General features: G+C 37.4%; 1 protein-coding gene across 1 annotated transcript in view; it reads right to left on the reverse strand.

Annotated features, from left to right (window-relative positions):
- Nucleotides 1–15,275, reverse strand: part of GNAI3 (G protein subunit alpha i3) — a 36,773-nt gene that overhangs the window by 6,554 nt on the left and 14,944 nt on the right. The window contains exons 2-5 of the mRNA XM_082431910.1: nucleotides 9,475–9,517; nucleotides 9,218–9,359; nucleotides 4,780–4,937; nucleotides 2,840–2,968 (exon numbers count right to left, since the gene is read on the reverse strand). Of these exons, the coding sequence (XP_082288036.1) occupies nucleotides 2,840–2,968; nucleotides 4,780–4,937; nucleotides 9,218–9,359; nucleotides 9,475–9,517 (472 nt within the window). The remainder of the gene's footprint in view (nucleotides 1–2,839; nucleotides 2,969–4,779; nucleotides 4,938–9,217; nucleotides 9,360–9,474; nucleotides 9,518–15,275) is intronic.

Consider the following 15,275-nt stretch of genomic DNA (forward strand, 5'->3'; position numbering starts at 1 on the left):
AAGGAGGGAAAAAAGACAGGAAAAATGAAGAGCTGAACAATACAACTTAAGATAGTAACAATAATAACTAACATTTACCAGACACTAAACATCTTAAAGTACATTAACTAATTTAACCCTCATAACACTCCTGACAGTACTATTATTATCCCCATTTTACAGATGAAGAAGTTGAGGCACAGATATGTTAAATAATTTGCCCAAGGAAACACTACTAACAAATGAGGACTGGAACTCTAACTCCAGCACCCAACCTGGTACCCACAACACTACTCTACCTCTCAAAATGGTTTATCTCTCTAGCTAAAAAAAAGAACAATAAATCCCCAACTTGCATTCTGCTTCCATAACTCTACTAATTCAAAACTTTGTTTTCCTTACTTTTTGTTTGTTTGTTTCTTTTTTTTTTAAAATTGAGGTATAATTGAGATACATTTTTCTTTAAGGAAAACATTTTAGAGATTAATTACAGAAAAAAGTAAATTATATTTTATGGTAGGACTCTAAGAACCTAATATCTAAACACAAAATTTAACCAATATTTCCCAACTCCAAGTCTTATTTAACCTAATTAAAAATAACAAAGCCTCAACAGTTCACACATTTTATGTTCCACTTCAGATTAGTTTTAGACCACTACTCCCTTCTGGGGTGCTTACTTGATATCCTGAGTCAACTGCTGAACTACTGTCAGCAGTGTCCTCATCTACCACCTATAGTAAAAGGAGGACCTGCACGGCTTTGTTTTTTAACTGGTACTAGGGTCTGAGGAGGTATGCATACAAATGGTTAGCTACTCTTAAGATATATGTTTGGTGACAATGATAAAATGTTTCAGGGTTAAACTCTGCCAAGCTGGTTCAGTATGTCAGATCTACAGTGACTAGGGATCTATTTCCAGAGAATTTTCCCCCTAGAGATTGAGAGAGATAAGACACAGTTGAGTAATTTCTCAATGTATGTTTGAAAGAGAACAGTCATCTCATCTCTTCATGACCCAACTTTTTCTTTTGGTCTTTTGATCTTCCCCAGTTCTTTTCAACCTTTAGTCCTGACACCTGGAATGAGGCAATCACAAGTTGGCTCTAATACAAGGTCATATGATAGGCTTTAAGAAAGCTAACATCACATATTTCACCATGGACCTTTCAAGAGCAGACACACACTGGTACACCAATAATTTGAATTTGCTCCACCATTTCTTTCTATAAAGTCCGTAAAACTGGCAGAACACTATGAAGTTCCCAAAGTGGGCTTTTCGCACATATTAACATTTACAGTATCATTCACTAACAGATCAACATTTTATAGACATTACCTCATAACTGAGAGGCAAGTAAGCAATTACACAATGCCTTGCATATAGTAGATGCTCAATAAATGTTTGAATAAATGGATAGTGGTTTTGCCTAGAGAGAAGAGGAAAAGGAAGAAGTGATAGTACTTCATAACAAGATATCTACATGCCAACAATAAAGTGGGTGCAGCACCTTAATTATATCTGGCTATTGATCCTGACATAAAATGACCAATAGGAATCACCTAACTAAAGATCAGTCTATGACATCAACAAAAGTTTCCCATACTAAATAAATAAAGGTCATGACATATAATTATGAATGGATTACTAATCTTATAGCACACCAAGAGATATCTCACTCCTACGGTTTCATGGGTGATAATGCATGGAGACTCTGCTATTCTTGTTAAATAAATTCATCAGTACTACGATAAGCAGCTCTTCTATTCTAAAAATATTCAGCTGAACTGCTATTTTCCTGCACCAGGTTTCAAATCTGTTTCAGTGTATTAAGATTTCAAGACCTCAACTAGTATGTAGTAATACCTAAACTCTGTGTGGGTTTTGCAAAACCTATGAAGCAATTTTTTTCAGAGAAAAGAAAATTGAGAGAATCTGAACTAGAAGTTACATTTGCATGCAACAATGCTGAATATCACATTCTACATACAAGCATAATGAAGTAGCTAAAAAGGACATCATATACTGAAGGGGGAAAGTTTACTCCTAATCTCAAAGGTCATAAAAGCAGAAAACAAGAACCAAAAAGACAGTTCTATTATTTACAAAAGACCATTAACACAGAGACAAGCTGAAGCGTATTCTAGAATTACTAGTGCTGATGAGAAAATCCTCTGTATTAGAATACTAGAATCTTCTCTCTCTAAAACAATAATTGTTTATATTATATCATACTTCCACAAAATACCTCTATCCCTAGATCAATATTCCATTCTGTACTGTATTAAGAACTAAGTTGTGCATGATACTCTGCACAAATCGGTCAAAGGCCATGACAATATTAGCTTCATTCCAGTAAACTGAGAGAGAAGTGCAATCCAGTAAGAAAGGATTGACACTGGTGAGAAAAGCATTTCTATTTTAATATCAAAATGCCAGAACAAAGCCACATAAACTAAACCAAAACACTAGCTTTCTATCCTTTTAGTATTGTTGTTACCCTTCTAAACAACAAACATTCAATACATGTTTTGGCGATTCCAATAAAAAAGCAGCTGAAAAGAATACAATTAAAAATAAAATAAATTGGTAACCATAGTATTACTTTTATTGATACGTAAGTTACAATTTAATTTTGAATTTAAGTTCCTCCAAATGGAAAATATACTTGATGCTATTTGGAGAAAGAAGAAATGTTTGGGCCCCCATTCAGTTTAAACAGTCAAATACTGGCTGATGAATATAATTATGTTTCTAAATCAAAGAATATTGCCTACAGAAATTTTACCTGATTAAGAGATACTAAATAAAGGAAAGATATTTGTGTTTGGCATATCTAGAAAAAGGCTAATGACTTACTTGAAGTACAGGTCTTTGAAAGTGAAATGTGTTTCCACAATGCCTGTGGTCTTCACTCTTGTCCGCAAAACATCTTGCTGAGTTGGAATGTAGTTGGTTTGGGATATTCTATCCAAATCATTTAGGTAACTAAGTAAGTAAAATACACATTTATTTTTACTTAGTGAAGTCAACCATGTGCACAGCAAGTCAACAGACTAAACTAGTTCCTTGCCAAAAGCAGATTCTGAACCTGTCACTAAAGTAGCAGAACAAATCAGATCTTCAGTATCACAGAAAATAATGAGAAAAAAATGAACCTAGCATAGGACAATTAAAGTAGGTTTTATATACACCACACAAAAGTGGTTTTAATTCTACCAAAATTAAACTGTGAAAGCCAATTAAAAACAAACAAACATGGAAATGCTATTCTTAATAAAGATTCCTAAAATTTAATACTAAATCAACTGTGCACTGCGCAGTACAAAAACCTAACCAAAACAAAAGCTCTCAGACATTTAATGGGTCATGTGTATGTTTAAACATTTGCTAGGACATTAGAAAATGCTGTTTGAATTACTAAAATTAAAAAGAACTACTTAGCTCAATAAGAATGAGTATTTCCTGTTTTCATTCATGAAACAGAAAAGTTACAGGTTTTTTTTTTTTTAATCTAAGCCAAAAACAAATACCTCCAAAGAAACTTCATTTGTTCAGTGGAATAATTTAAAAACTGCTTTAAAGCTAAACTAAATTCTTCACAATTTCAGGGTTCCCAAAGATTTTTTTTTTTAAGAATCGGTGATACCATAATAAGTGAATTTTTAATGATCTTCTATAAAACTAAGTACCATCATTAATGTTAAGGAATCAGTCAACCTCAGATCAACAATTATGAGAAAAAAACCTCTATAAATCATGTGTCTTCAGGTGTAGTTAGAGGATTCAGAGCTTATTGAATGTATGTTTAAAAAAATTACAATCTAGCTTGATGACTACTGGGAGAATTATTTAAACTACCAATATCTGTAACTGAAAAATATTATTGAGATGGGCAAGAATCCTGAAATGTTTCTAAAGTCAAGTTTTCATTTAAAAAGTAAGCTAAGTTTTTCAAATATCATTTAATTTCTTTTTATAATAATTTGAGCTAGAATAATAGGAAAAGCAGGAAAATATAATATTGGAGAAAATACCTTAACGCTTAGAACTGCCTTCATTTAGTACAGAGATGGATACAAGTAACAAGAACTTACCAAGCCCCCCAAAAGCACGTTAAGAAAAAAACCCACACATTCTGAATATAGGTCTTATAAATAAACACATTGTAAAAGAAGCAATATAGGACAACATGTAATAGCTTAACAGAAGTATTAATTATCAATACAAATTCTCTAAAGCCATGTAACACTAGAGAATTTCCTTAACAAACAGATGCTTCAACTTCGTCCCAAGACTCAACATTCTCTTTCTATACAAAGTCTACTATTGTGATCTGGCAAAAGATTTATAAGTGGTGACTAGTACCAGAGAAATCCATAGTGCAGCCCAGCCACAGAGAGTTGTATGCATAAAATGGATATCACAATTTTAATTTCCCTTGCTAGCTGGCAATCAATGAAAGCCCTTATGCAGAGGGAACCTACTGAGTTGGAAGAGATCCAGGACTCAGCTGCAATAGATTTCTCTCCTCTTTCACTTGTTTACTATAAATGACCATGGAGCTACTTTCATGATGCAAGTCTCCCATTTACACTCCAAGAGGAAATATTTTTCTCCAAATCATATAAAATGACCAAGGGCTCTATAACCCTAAATTGTAACAATCTTTATAAAGGGATCCTACAGAATTCTAAGAGTGTCTGTTTCTTAAATATTTCCTTAAGAATGGGCACTGAACTTTCACTAGGGTCACCAAGTTACTTTCTGTTTTCATTTCACAGAGAAAAATTACTTACTATGAAGCAGAATCATTGAGCTGATATTCCCTGGATCTGCTGAAGCAAGCCTGCACCCCACCGTCTCGCCATAACCGTTTAATCACTCCTGCTAATTCTGGAGTCATGACTCCTTCTTCCGCACTGCCAGCTAAAACAAATAATTGCCGGGCATCGTCCTGAAGAAAGCAGTTAAAGGAGAGAGACAGATGATTCTCCATTTCTTAAAGAATTGACAAGAGTCTCTTTAACACACACACACAGATATACATTATATGCTATATTACTTAAAAGAGGTATGAAAGAGGCCTTTCCTGGCAGTGCAGTCTGAGAGAATTTACAATGAAGTCTGTCCCCATTCTCTCTCCACTACAGTTAGAACTGCAGAGCAGAGTTGAGGAATGATTTCACTCCCACTACCACTTCTTCACACACCACCATCCCTTGAAAAGATCTCTTCTAACTGTCTTACAAATCCCCATCCTGGTTACTCAAGATTTTTTTAAAAAAATAAATTTATTTATTTATTTTTGGCTGCATTGGGTCTTCGTTGCTGCGCACGGGCTTTTCTCTAGCTGTGGCGAGCAGGGGCTACTCTTCGCTGCGATGCGCAGGCTTCTCATTGTGGTGGCTTCTCTTATTGTGGAGCACGGGCTCTAGGCGCATGGGCTTCAGTAGTTGTGGCTTGCGGGCTCTAGAGCGCAGGCTCAGTAGTTGTGGCGCACGGGCCCAGCTGCTCCACGGCATGTGGGATATTCCCGGACCAGGGCTCGAACCCATGTCCCCTGTATTGGCAGGTGGATTCTCAACCACTGCACCACCAGGGAAGCCCATGATTTTTTTTTTTGACAGAAAAAAACTGATCTGTCTGTGAGACGGGCACATGTAACACATCCCCATTCTGTTAAAGGAAGCCTACAATAAAAATAGAAATGAAAAGACTAGCACATAAGAGGTAAAGTCTAAACACATCAAAGGGAGTAAAACATTAATCAAATTTAAGGAAACTGTTCTCTTTTTCCTTCTTAATCTCAGACAGAGGAACAGGAAGAAGAAGAGACTGAAGCATTTAAGAAGTCTGGAAATCTAGTAGGGGAAATAAACCCCTAAGGGAATAATTCAGTCTCTACGTTCCCCAAAGGTATAATAATCCTCTAAAGGAGAGAGAAAGAAAGGCAGAAGGAGAAAAAGAAAGTAACACAGAGATCTGATCAAAACGTCATGAGTCACAGACATAGCTTTATAAGTGGTTACAGTTTTTAAAACTAAGATATGTGAGAGGTAAAGAGGACAGAAAGGGCTGAGAATTGTGATTGCTTTGCCTTATTCTACCCAGCACTGCTTGTCAGATACTTTATAAAAATAAACATAGTTCTCATGGGATGATTTTCCCACCTCAAATCTAATATTTATCTGCCTCAGGATATTTCCAAATAACCATAAAAATGCAACTACTAAAGAAAAACATATACTGGGTAAAGAAGAAGTAAAGGGGGAAGGGGAGCAATCAATTGTATTATAAATAGTCATTAGGACAATAAACTAGCAAGCAAAAAGCATTTCAGACCACAGGTGAAATTGCAAACAAAAATTCCTAAGACTTGTGTATTCCCAAAACTCATGCATCCACCTAAGCAAAACAAACCAAAACTAACCATAGTGCACTCCAATTAATTTTGCTGAACCCAGGATCTTCAGCCTTAATGGATTTTGCTGAGTAATATTCTCTTCCTTTGAGATCCTTTCCAGTGCTCTTCCTAGTAATACTTTAGACCCAATCATCTCTAAGAAACTTCATCTAATATCTATAGTATCCTCGTCTCTTTTTAGAGATAAAAATTTTCGATAAAGGAACGAATGAGAAAAGCTGAAAAATTACACAAACTGGCAATGTACTCAACAGTGGGCATGTCCTTCTACGCCTATGGAATAGTACGTATTTAACATTTAATGACTTTATAGTCCCTTGGTTCTGAAATTTGACCTATACTCATGCAGGTATTCAAAACCTCAATAAGTATTGCTTTTTTTTTTTTTAAATACCATGATTCTAATTTTAGAAACTTTAAAATAGAAAGAGAGCTACTGCTACGTATTTTTGCTGTCCTGACTTTGTAAAGTTTTAGGACAAAACATTTTTCCCTTACCACTTAACCCCTTCTACAGACCTACTCCTGCTTGCCCATAATAAACCCTCTTTTATAGGTCGTTAAAGAGGACCCTCTTTACAGTGAACTTCATACCTCTACCCTTAAGCAGATATGAAAAAGCAACCTATCCCACACCCAGCTTTATGCTTTTCTATTCACTCTCCAGACAACTGTAAAAAACTAGAGAAGGATAAGAGAGGAGCTATAAATATAAATCCTTACATATGAAAGAGGAAAAGAGAAACTTCAAAAAAAGGGTTGTCGATTAGGATGAGTGAATGCTGGAGGGCTAGGTGATTCAGGAGGCCTGAGAGGAATTAATAATGTCAACTGCATCTGGTGACATGGGAGTGTTAGGACCCAGAGATTAATGATACTGATTTGATAAAAGAGAAATGAAAGGAGGAGGGATACTATGGTGTGAATGTTTGTGTCCCCCCCAAATTCTTATGTTGAAATCCTAATGTCCAAGTGACGCTTTTAGGAAATAGGGCCTCTGGGAGATACTTAGGTCATTAGGGTGGTGCCCTCATGAGTGGGATTAGTGCCCTTATAAAAGAGATCCCAGAGAGATCCCTTCCCCTCCTGCCAAGTGAGGACCCAGCGATAAGTCTGCAACCTGGAAGAGGGCCCTAACCAAACCATGCTGGCACCCAGACCTCAGCTTCCAGCCTTCAGAAGTGTGAGGAATAAATTTCTGTTGTTTATAAGCTACCAAATCTGTGGTACTTTATTACAGCAGCCTGAACAGACTAAGAGAGAATATGACAACTACATCTGGTGACAAAGGAATGATAGGACCCAACGATTAATAACAACTAATTTGATAGTGGAAAGAAAGGAAAGGAGGAGGGATGGCCAAGAGACAGAAAGGAGGTCAGACAGAGGGTGAGAAGTAAAAAAGGAGGAAACTAAGAAAATAAGTAAATAACTGAGATGGAGAAAAAGCCAACAAAGAGAGGGAAGAGAATAAATACAGTATTACTAACCAATTATTGGATACAGCAAATACAACAGAGAAACAGAGTTGGGAGATAGGAAGGAATGAGAAAAGGGAGGAAAAAAGTAAGAACACAAGAAAGAGCTGGTAGAAAGAGGGAGGAAAAAGGAAGAAGAAAGGCAGCGGCAAGAGGGGATAGAAGGAATAAGACTAAAATAAGAGTTTGTTTATTCTTGCCTTAGCTATCACATTTTTCCTGCTCAGAGGCTTAGAAAAATAGTCTCTGATTTTTTGTGATATGGAACCCTTTTACAAAAACGTAGAAGTCATGCCCCACACATTCCTCTTCATTTCTTCTTTTGCTCCTCTTCTCGCCAATCATTTTACAACCTTTACTCTAGCTGCCCTTCCTTTATGGCACCTCTAGTCTTCCTAATCTAATACTACCCAATTAGAACCATCCTTCTATTATTTTTCCCTCCAAGAATTTCCTCACTTATTTACTGAATATTAATTTACATCTGAGAAATTGAGAGTTGCTTAGACGAGCTCCTAAGCTACTTCACAGACATATAGGCTTTGCCTTTCCAGGCAGTCTCCCCAAGTCACTTCCTTTTATTGCCCATAGCACCTAAGTATGACGCTGAACACAGCTGATGACGCCCTTAGTTCTAGGAAAGCGTTCTATACATTCCCAGCCTTCTCCTGGAATTTAGCTGATGATGATATAAAAAATCCCCCACTTTCATTTTGGCTCTCTCCCCACTGCATCAAACATCCTAATTTATAAACTAGACCTTCAGGGCCCACTAAGTATTATAATCAATCAACACAACTTTTGAATATCTGACATGTGCAAGAATTATACTAGGACGTGGTATAATCCAATTCTATAGCCTATAGTACAACGCAGTATAGGGATATAGTTATTCTTGAATACTGGAAATTTGCCTCTAAAATTGAGACTTAGCGTTCATGTCCTTATCAAGTTTATTCTGTGACACTGATATTTGCCTTTAATCTCTACACCTCAGAAAGCAGAACTCTATATCATGACAACCTTAGATTACTTCAATTTACTATCATTTACAACTATAAAAGTCAACAGTGCTGTAAAAGAAGCAAATGAATAAAACAGTTACCACAAAAACCTACAGTATATCCACAGAATCCCATTTCCTAGACTTACCTTTGTGGTAGTAATCTAATATCTCTTAAAGTAGATTGCTAACATGTCTCAAATGAGCAGACAGTACTTTGCTACATCTTAGCTTGTTGCTTAAATTTATTTCCCTAAAACATGAAGCAAATCATGCTTAACTGCATCTACTGAAAAAGAGCAAGTAAAGAGGAACTGAGAAACACTTACTGCTCTGGCAGCTTCCCCAAAGTCAATCTTTAGCCGTCCCATGGCTCTTATGATTGCAATGATGGACTGTATAGTATTGCTGTAGACAACTACTTTATATTGTTTACATTCTTCCTCTGAATAGCCATCCTCATGAATGATTCTTTAAAAAGAAGAAAACCACAAATCATTACCATGGACCTAAAATGAAAAGACACTATGGACTTTTATGCATTATGAGTAAATGTAGTTTTACAAAAGACCATGTTCCAACTTACTTCATCTGTTTCACAATGGTGCTTTTACCAGATTCTCCAGCACCTGAAACAAAAGAAAACCAGACTTTGAATTCATCTGTAATCCAGCTCAAAAGTATGAAATCAACATAAGTGATAATTCTAGATTAACAGAAACCACAGGTCCTAGGGAAAACTCTGGTGAGGTTTTCTATCTATCAGGAAAAACTACAAAGCTTCTCCAGGAGAGATTTTACTTTCTTTATATAACACAGCAACCAAATATAATTCACTGAAAGTGTTCCAGGGCCATCTTGATTATCACCTGTGTAACATAGGCACTCTAAAGGAGATATGGCAACATAAACACCTCTAGGAACTCATACTCTACATCCAGGGTCCCCAAGCCCTGGGCGGCGGACTGACAGCAGTCCTCAGCCTGTTAAGAAACCAGGCCGCACGGCAGGAGGTGAGCGGCGAGCAAGCGAAGCTTCATCTGCCGCTCCCCATTGCTCGCATTACCACCTGAACCATCCCCCTGCCTCCCCTCTGCCTCCCGTGGAAAAACTGTCTTCCATGAAACGGGTCTCTGGTGCCAAAAAGGTTGGGGACCGCTGCTCTACATGAAACATCATGAATGACACAGACACTGAACACAGGCAAAAATGAAATGATTTTTTTTGGCTTATTCACTTTTATTAATTCCTCTGTCGATATCCATGGACCTAAGAAGCAGCAATCCTCTCAGCCATGAGAACTAAAGAGTTCAAAACAGAGGAAGCATTGTCCCTACCACTTTTCCACTGTATACCCCCTCAAGACCACATTTCCCTCCTCAGCCAGCTGGAATCACTTTAACAACCACAAATGTCAGATGGGTCCCCTGAACTCCTTGACATTCCACCTGCACTTCCTTAGTCAACTCATTCTCCCACCGTCCAAGATGCCTATCTGACACCACCTCCTCTCTCTCAAACCTTACAAACCCCTACCCACTCTGACTCTCAGCTAATGATCCTGCTACCCTCTTACTGGAAAAAGTAAAGCACTCTGAAAAAATTATCTCATTTTCCCATAACCAAACCCACCAATCTATCTGCACCTCCATTAATCTCTACCTTTATCAGTGGATGAACTATCTCTGCCAGTGTCTAAGACTAACCCTGGAGAGAGTTCACAATTGGAGGCTGTGCACTTACCCACCTCATTTTACATATTCAAGGTCTTGGCTGCTACAATTGTCCCATGTCACTCAAATATCATCAAGTTTTCTCTACCCACTGGGTCACTCTCTTCGTTATACAAACTTGCTATACTATCCATCTTAAAATCAACACAAACACACCCCACTTCCTACCTTTCCTTGACTCCACAAATCTTCCTCTAGCTACCACTCCATTTTCTCTCTTCCTCTTCATAGCAAAACCCCTCTGAGTTGTCTATATACATGTTCTTCAATTCTTTCCCCCAATTCTCTCCTTAACCCACTCCAATCAGGTGTTCGTACACACTACTCTACCCATTTCTCAAAGTCTCCAACAACTTCCATCTTAACAAATCCAATGGTCAGTTCTCAGTCCTCATCTTACTCAAACTCTCAAGCAGAATTGGTCCAAGTTGATGACTTCTCTTGAAATATTTTTTTCACTAGGCAAGCTTCTAGACCCAACATCCTACTGGTTTGACTCCTACCCAACTCCTTCTCAGTGTCCTCCCTCCTGTCTCTGAATTCTAAAGGTTGTATTGCTTCAGAGCTCCTTCATTGGACCTTTTCTCTATCTAAATTCATTCTCTAGGTCATCTCATCTAACCTTATGGTTTTAAACACCACTCATAAACTGATAAGAGTTAACAGCTAGTGAGTACTTCATGCCAGACACTATTCTAAACACTTTACTTGTGCTAACTCATTTAATCCTCACAATAACCCAGTGAGGTAGATATTATTACTATCCCCATTTTATAGACAGATGACAAATTCACTTGTCCACCACTACATAGTCAGTAAGTGGCAAAGCTGAAATTTGAATTCACACAGGTTGGCTCCAAAGTTCTTGTACACTGCGCCTCTGTGCTAATGATTCCCAAATTTAGATCTCTAATCTATACCCTGGCTTCTAACCTTGGCTCCAGACACAGATATCTAAATTACTTACCTGATAAATCTTATATTTCTAGTAGACATCTCAAACTTAAAATGCCCAAACTGAGTTACTGCTTCCCCACCCTTACCCTCAAACAAACCCTGCTCCACCATGTATCTCATCTCAGTAAATGACTTCAACATTCACCCAGTTGCTCAGACCAAAACTGGTAAGTGACATGTAGCTAACATACAGATGGAATGTGGGTGCCAGGACCTATATGTATACTGAATTAGTAGAGCTTAATTTTTAAAAATAAAAATAAATATAGCTCTAACAGTTTCTTCTTGTACCACAATGATCATGAGCATACTGGAAACCACAGGCCTAGATCATTGCAAAAGCTTCCTAAATGATCCAATGCTTTAGACCTCACCTTCCCTATGGTCAGTTTTCCACTCAGTAGCTGGAATGAATTTTGTAAAATGTAAATCAGATCATGTCACAACTCTGTCCCAAAACTCTCCTATGGTGTCCAATTACACTCAAAATAAAATTCATGGGCAATAAGGCCCAATATGCTCTGGCCCCTGTCTACCCCTTTACCCTCAACTCCTATTATTCTCCACTTTGTTGTCTTGCACTTGTCAGACCAGCTTTCTTGTTTTTCCTCCAACATACCAAACTGGTTCTCAATGAGCTAGATCCTGTCTCATGATCTTCACATTTACCATTCTCTCTGCCTGGAATAAGTTTTTACAAGATCTTCTTCACCCAGGTTTCTGCTTCCCTCAGAACAGCCTTCCCTGACTAATCTACCTAAACAGCCCCTACCCAATCACATTCTCTCCCCTTACTCTGTTATATTTTTAAAAGCACATATCACTCCTTCACATTACAGATTTCATCTCCTGTCTTCTCCACAAAATATAAGCTCCATGAACTTTATTTATCCTCGTATTCCCAGGGCCTAGAACTGTGCCTGACATCAATTGGCTACGTAGATAAATATTGATGAACAGATGAATGACTACTGTTCAATAAGCATGATCCTTTATTAATATTTCTCAACTCTATCAACCAAAAATGTTAGTTAAAATAAAGTTCAAATAATTTTATAATTTCAAACATCTACATTTTTAGAGAATCAAAAGGGACATTTATATATGATTTTATCTCTGTTCTTATCACTTAATTGATAATCGGGGTAGCACTAAAACAGTTAATATTCAAGTAGCACACAAAGAACTTCCTAATGATAGTGTGAGAAAGAAGTGATTTCTCCCATGCATATCTAAAAAAAAACCCTAATGATTCAATTTTGAGGAAGAGAATACAAAAGCATACCACTTACATTTAAAATAGTCTATAACACACAATTCCCAGATTATCCCATGTAAGCAGTAACTACAAAATTAACTACAAAAAGTAGAGATTAATGAAGTAATGTGCACCATTCTTTAATATATTGAAAACAGCATTTCTACCATTGATGTTGGATTATTTTGAGTGAAATAATAAGTTTATTAATCTCACAATCAATTTCTACCCATCTCATTAAGTTCTACCCTAGGAAGGTGCTGATTTAAAAGAAAAAAAAAAATGTTGCTCTATCTCTCTCATGTTTTTCCAAGGCTCCCTGATAAAATGTCAGTTTGTCCTTCTCTTTATTATCACACAACGTATATTCACCCAAGTTTTTATTAGGCATCCAATTCTATCTCTTAAAAGAAAGCACCTCTTACTGACCACAGAACTAAACACAGGATTTGTTTCAGTGGGTGTTCCATAGCATTTCATACAAATAAAGAATGAATTGCTTTATACCAAGCCTTTGACCCATTCAGCTTCTAGATCACCATGAAAAGTGCCACCATCTTACCTTCCTTCCAGGTACGAAATCTAAGAGTCATCTGGAACCCACTCACTCTTCTCTCCTTACATCAAGCTGTAACAAAATCTTCTTCTTGTGCATTTCTCAAATTAATCCTTTCTACTCCTCACACATCTGAGCCTGACGTATACCTACTGGATGTTACTGCTGCAATCTTCTCAAACTTCTAGCTCAAAGCCCCTCTTCCCTCTCATCATCTCCAAATGGCACTATTAAAAAACATCAGGGCTTCCCTGGTGGCGCAGTGGTTGGGAGTCTGCCTGTCAATGCAGGGGACACAGGTTCAAGCCCTGGTCCGGGAAGATCCCACATGCCACGGAGCAACTGAGCCCATGTGCCACAACTACTGAGCTGTGCTCTAGAGCCCACGAGCCACAACTACTGAGCCCATGTGCCACAACTATTGAAGCCCGCATGCCTAGAGCCCGTGCTCCGCAACAAGAGAAGCCACCACCATGAGAAGCCCACGCATCCCAATGAAGAGTAACCCCCACTCGCCACAACTAGAGAAAGCCCCCACGCAACGAAGACCCAATGCAGCCAAAAATAAATAAATTTTTTTTAAAAAAACATCAGTTTATCTAATAATTCTCCAAATTCTTCCAACATTTTCTATAACCCTTTCTTATTAGGTCTGAACTCTTTATTTTTACCTCAGTCCTCTGTGCTCCACTGCTTCAGTAGTATGTTCTCTCTCTAATAACTTCTCACTCTTAGGCTTTCCCCAAACTGCTTCCCTTGTCTCACCTTCCTTCCCCAATACACATGTGGTGTTTGAAACTTCCTAATTTTATGTACATCTTCTTACATATCTTCCTTCAAACTTCAACACAAGTTTAAGGAGAGATTCATTTGCCCATCTTCAATCTTCAATAATAAGGATATAAAGAATGGGATAGACATAAAGGAATTGCAAAGACAGACTCTATGGCTTGAAGAGGAAGGAACTGAAGATGATTTTGTAGGCAGAAGGGGTGGAACTGGGCAGGCGATAGGACGTATAGGGAAGAAAAGTCTGAAAGGCTCCAGAGACAGGAGGGAATGGGATCAGTTCGACTTAAAAGATTTATCCTTAAAACGATATGTATCTAAAGGACATCCAATATAAATAGGAAAAAAGGATGAGAGCTAAAGCTACAGAGATTTTTGAGAGAAAAGGAAGACAAGTAGCTAAGTTAGATGGTCTTGTTCTCAACAAAAGAAACAAGGCAATCTGCAGAGAATAAAGGAATGGAATTAATTTAGAAAATCATGTTATAAACAGTCAAACAGAACAAGAAAGAAATGTGTGTACAGGTTAGCACACAGAATCACCAACACTGTTAGACAAAAAACAATTTACCAGTATATATTCTACTGTAGAATCACTGTATTTACCTAAATATACTCTAAATTTTATTTTTAAGGAGCTCCTTGAGAGCAGGTACCATATCACAGGCCCACCTATTTCTTTCCATAACATATACTATACATTATGAATGTGAAAAATAAGAAATGGTGATGATTTCTTTGCAAGATTTTTTTAAGGCCAGTGAATTGCTAGTATAAATTATTATATATGAGTAAACACATTCAGCTCACATACACACTGATTTTTAAAATTTACCCTGAAAGATGGCTGACACTCAAAAACACAGTGTCACCTGATGCCTCCTCTTTTTTCTCTCATTTTGACTAAAAGAAAACTTAAAGCCAGCCCAAAGAAGGTACATGAGTATATTACGCTCTTTCATATTTCTGTGCCATCAGGCATAATGAATTTCCTCATCTGTAAAACAGGGGTCAATAGAAGATTCTTAGAACAGTACCTAGCACATACTAGGTATTCAGTAAATGTTAACCAGCCATTATTTGTGAATGCTGTT

This window comes from Balaenoptera physalus, assembly GCF_965194825.1.
Source record: "Balaenoptera physalus genome assembly, chromosome: 1".
NCBI lineage: Eukaryota > Metazoa > Chordata > Mammalia > Artiodactyla > Balaenopteridae > Balaenoptera > Balaenoptera physalus.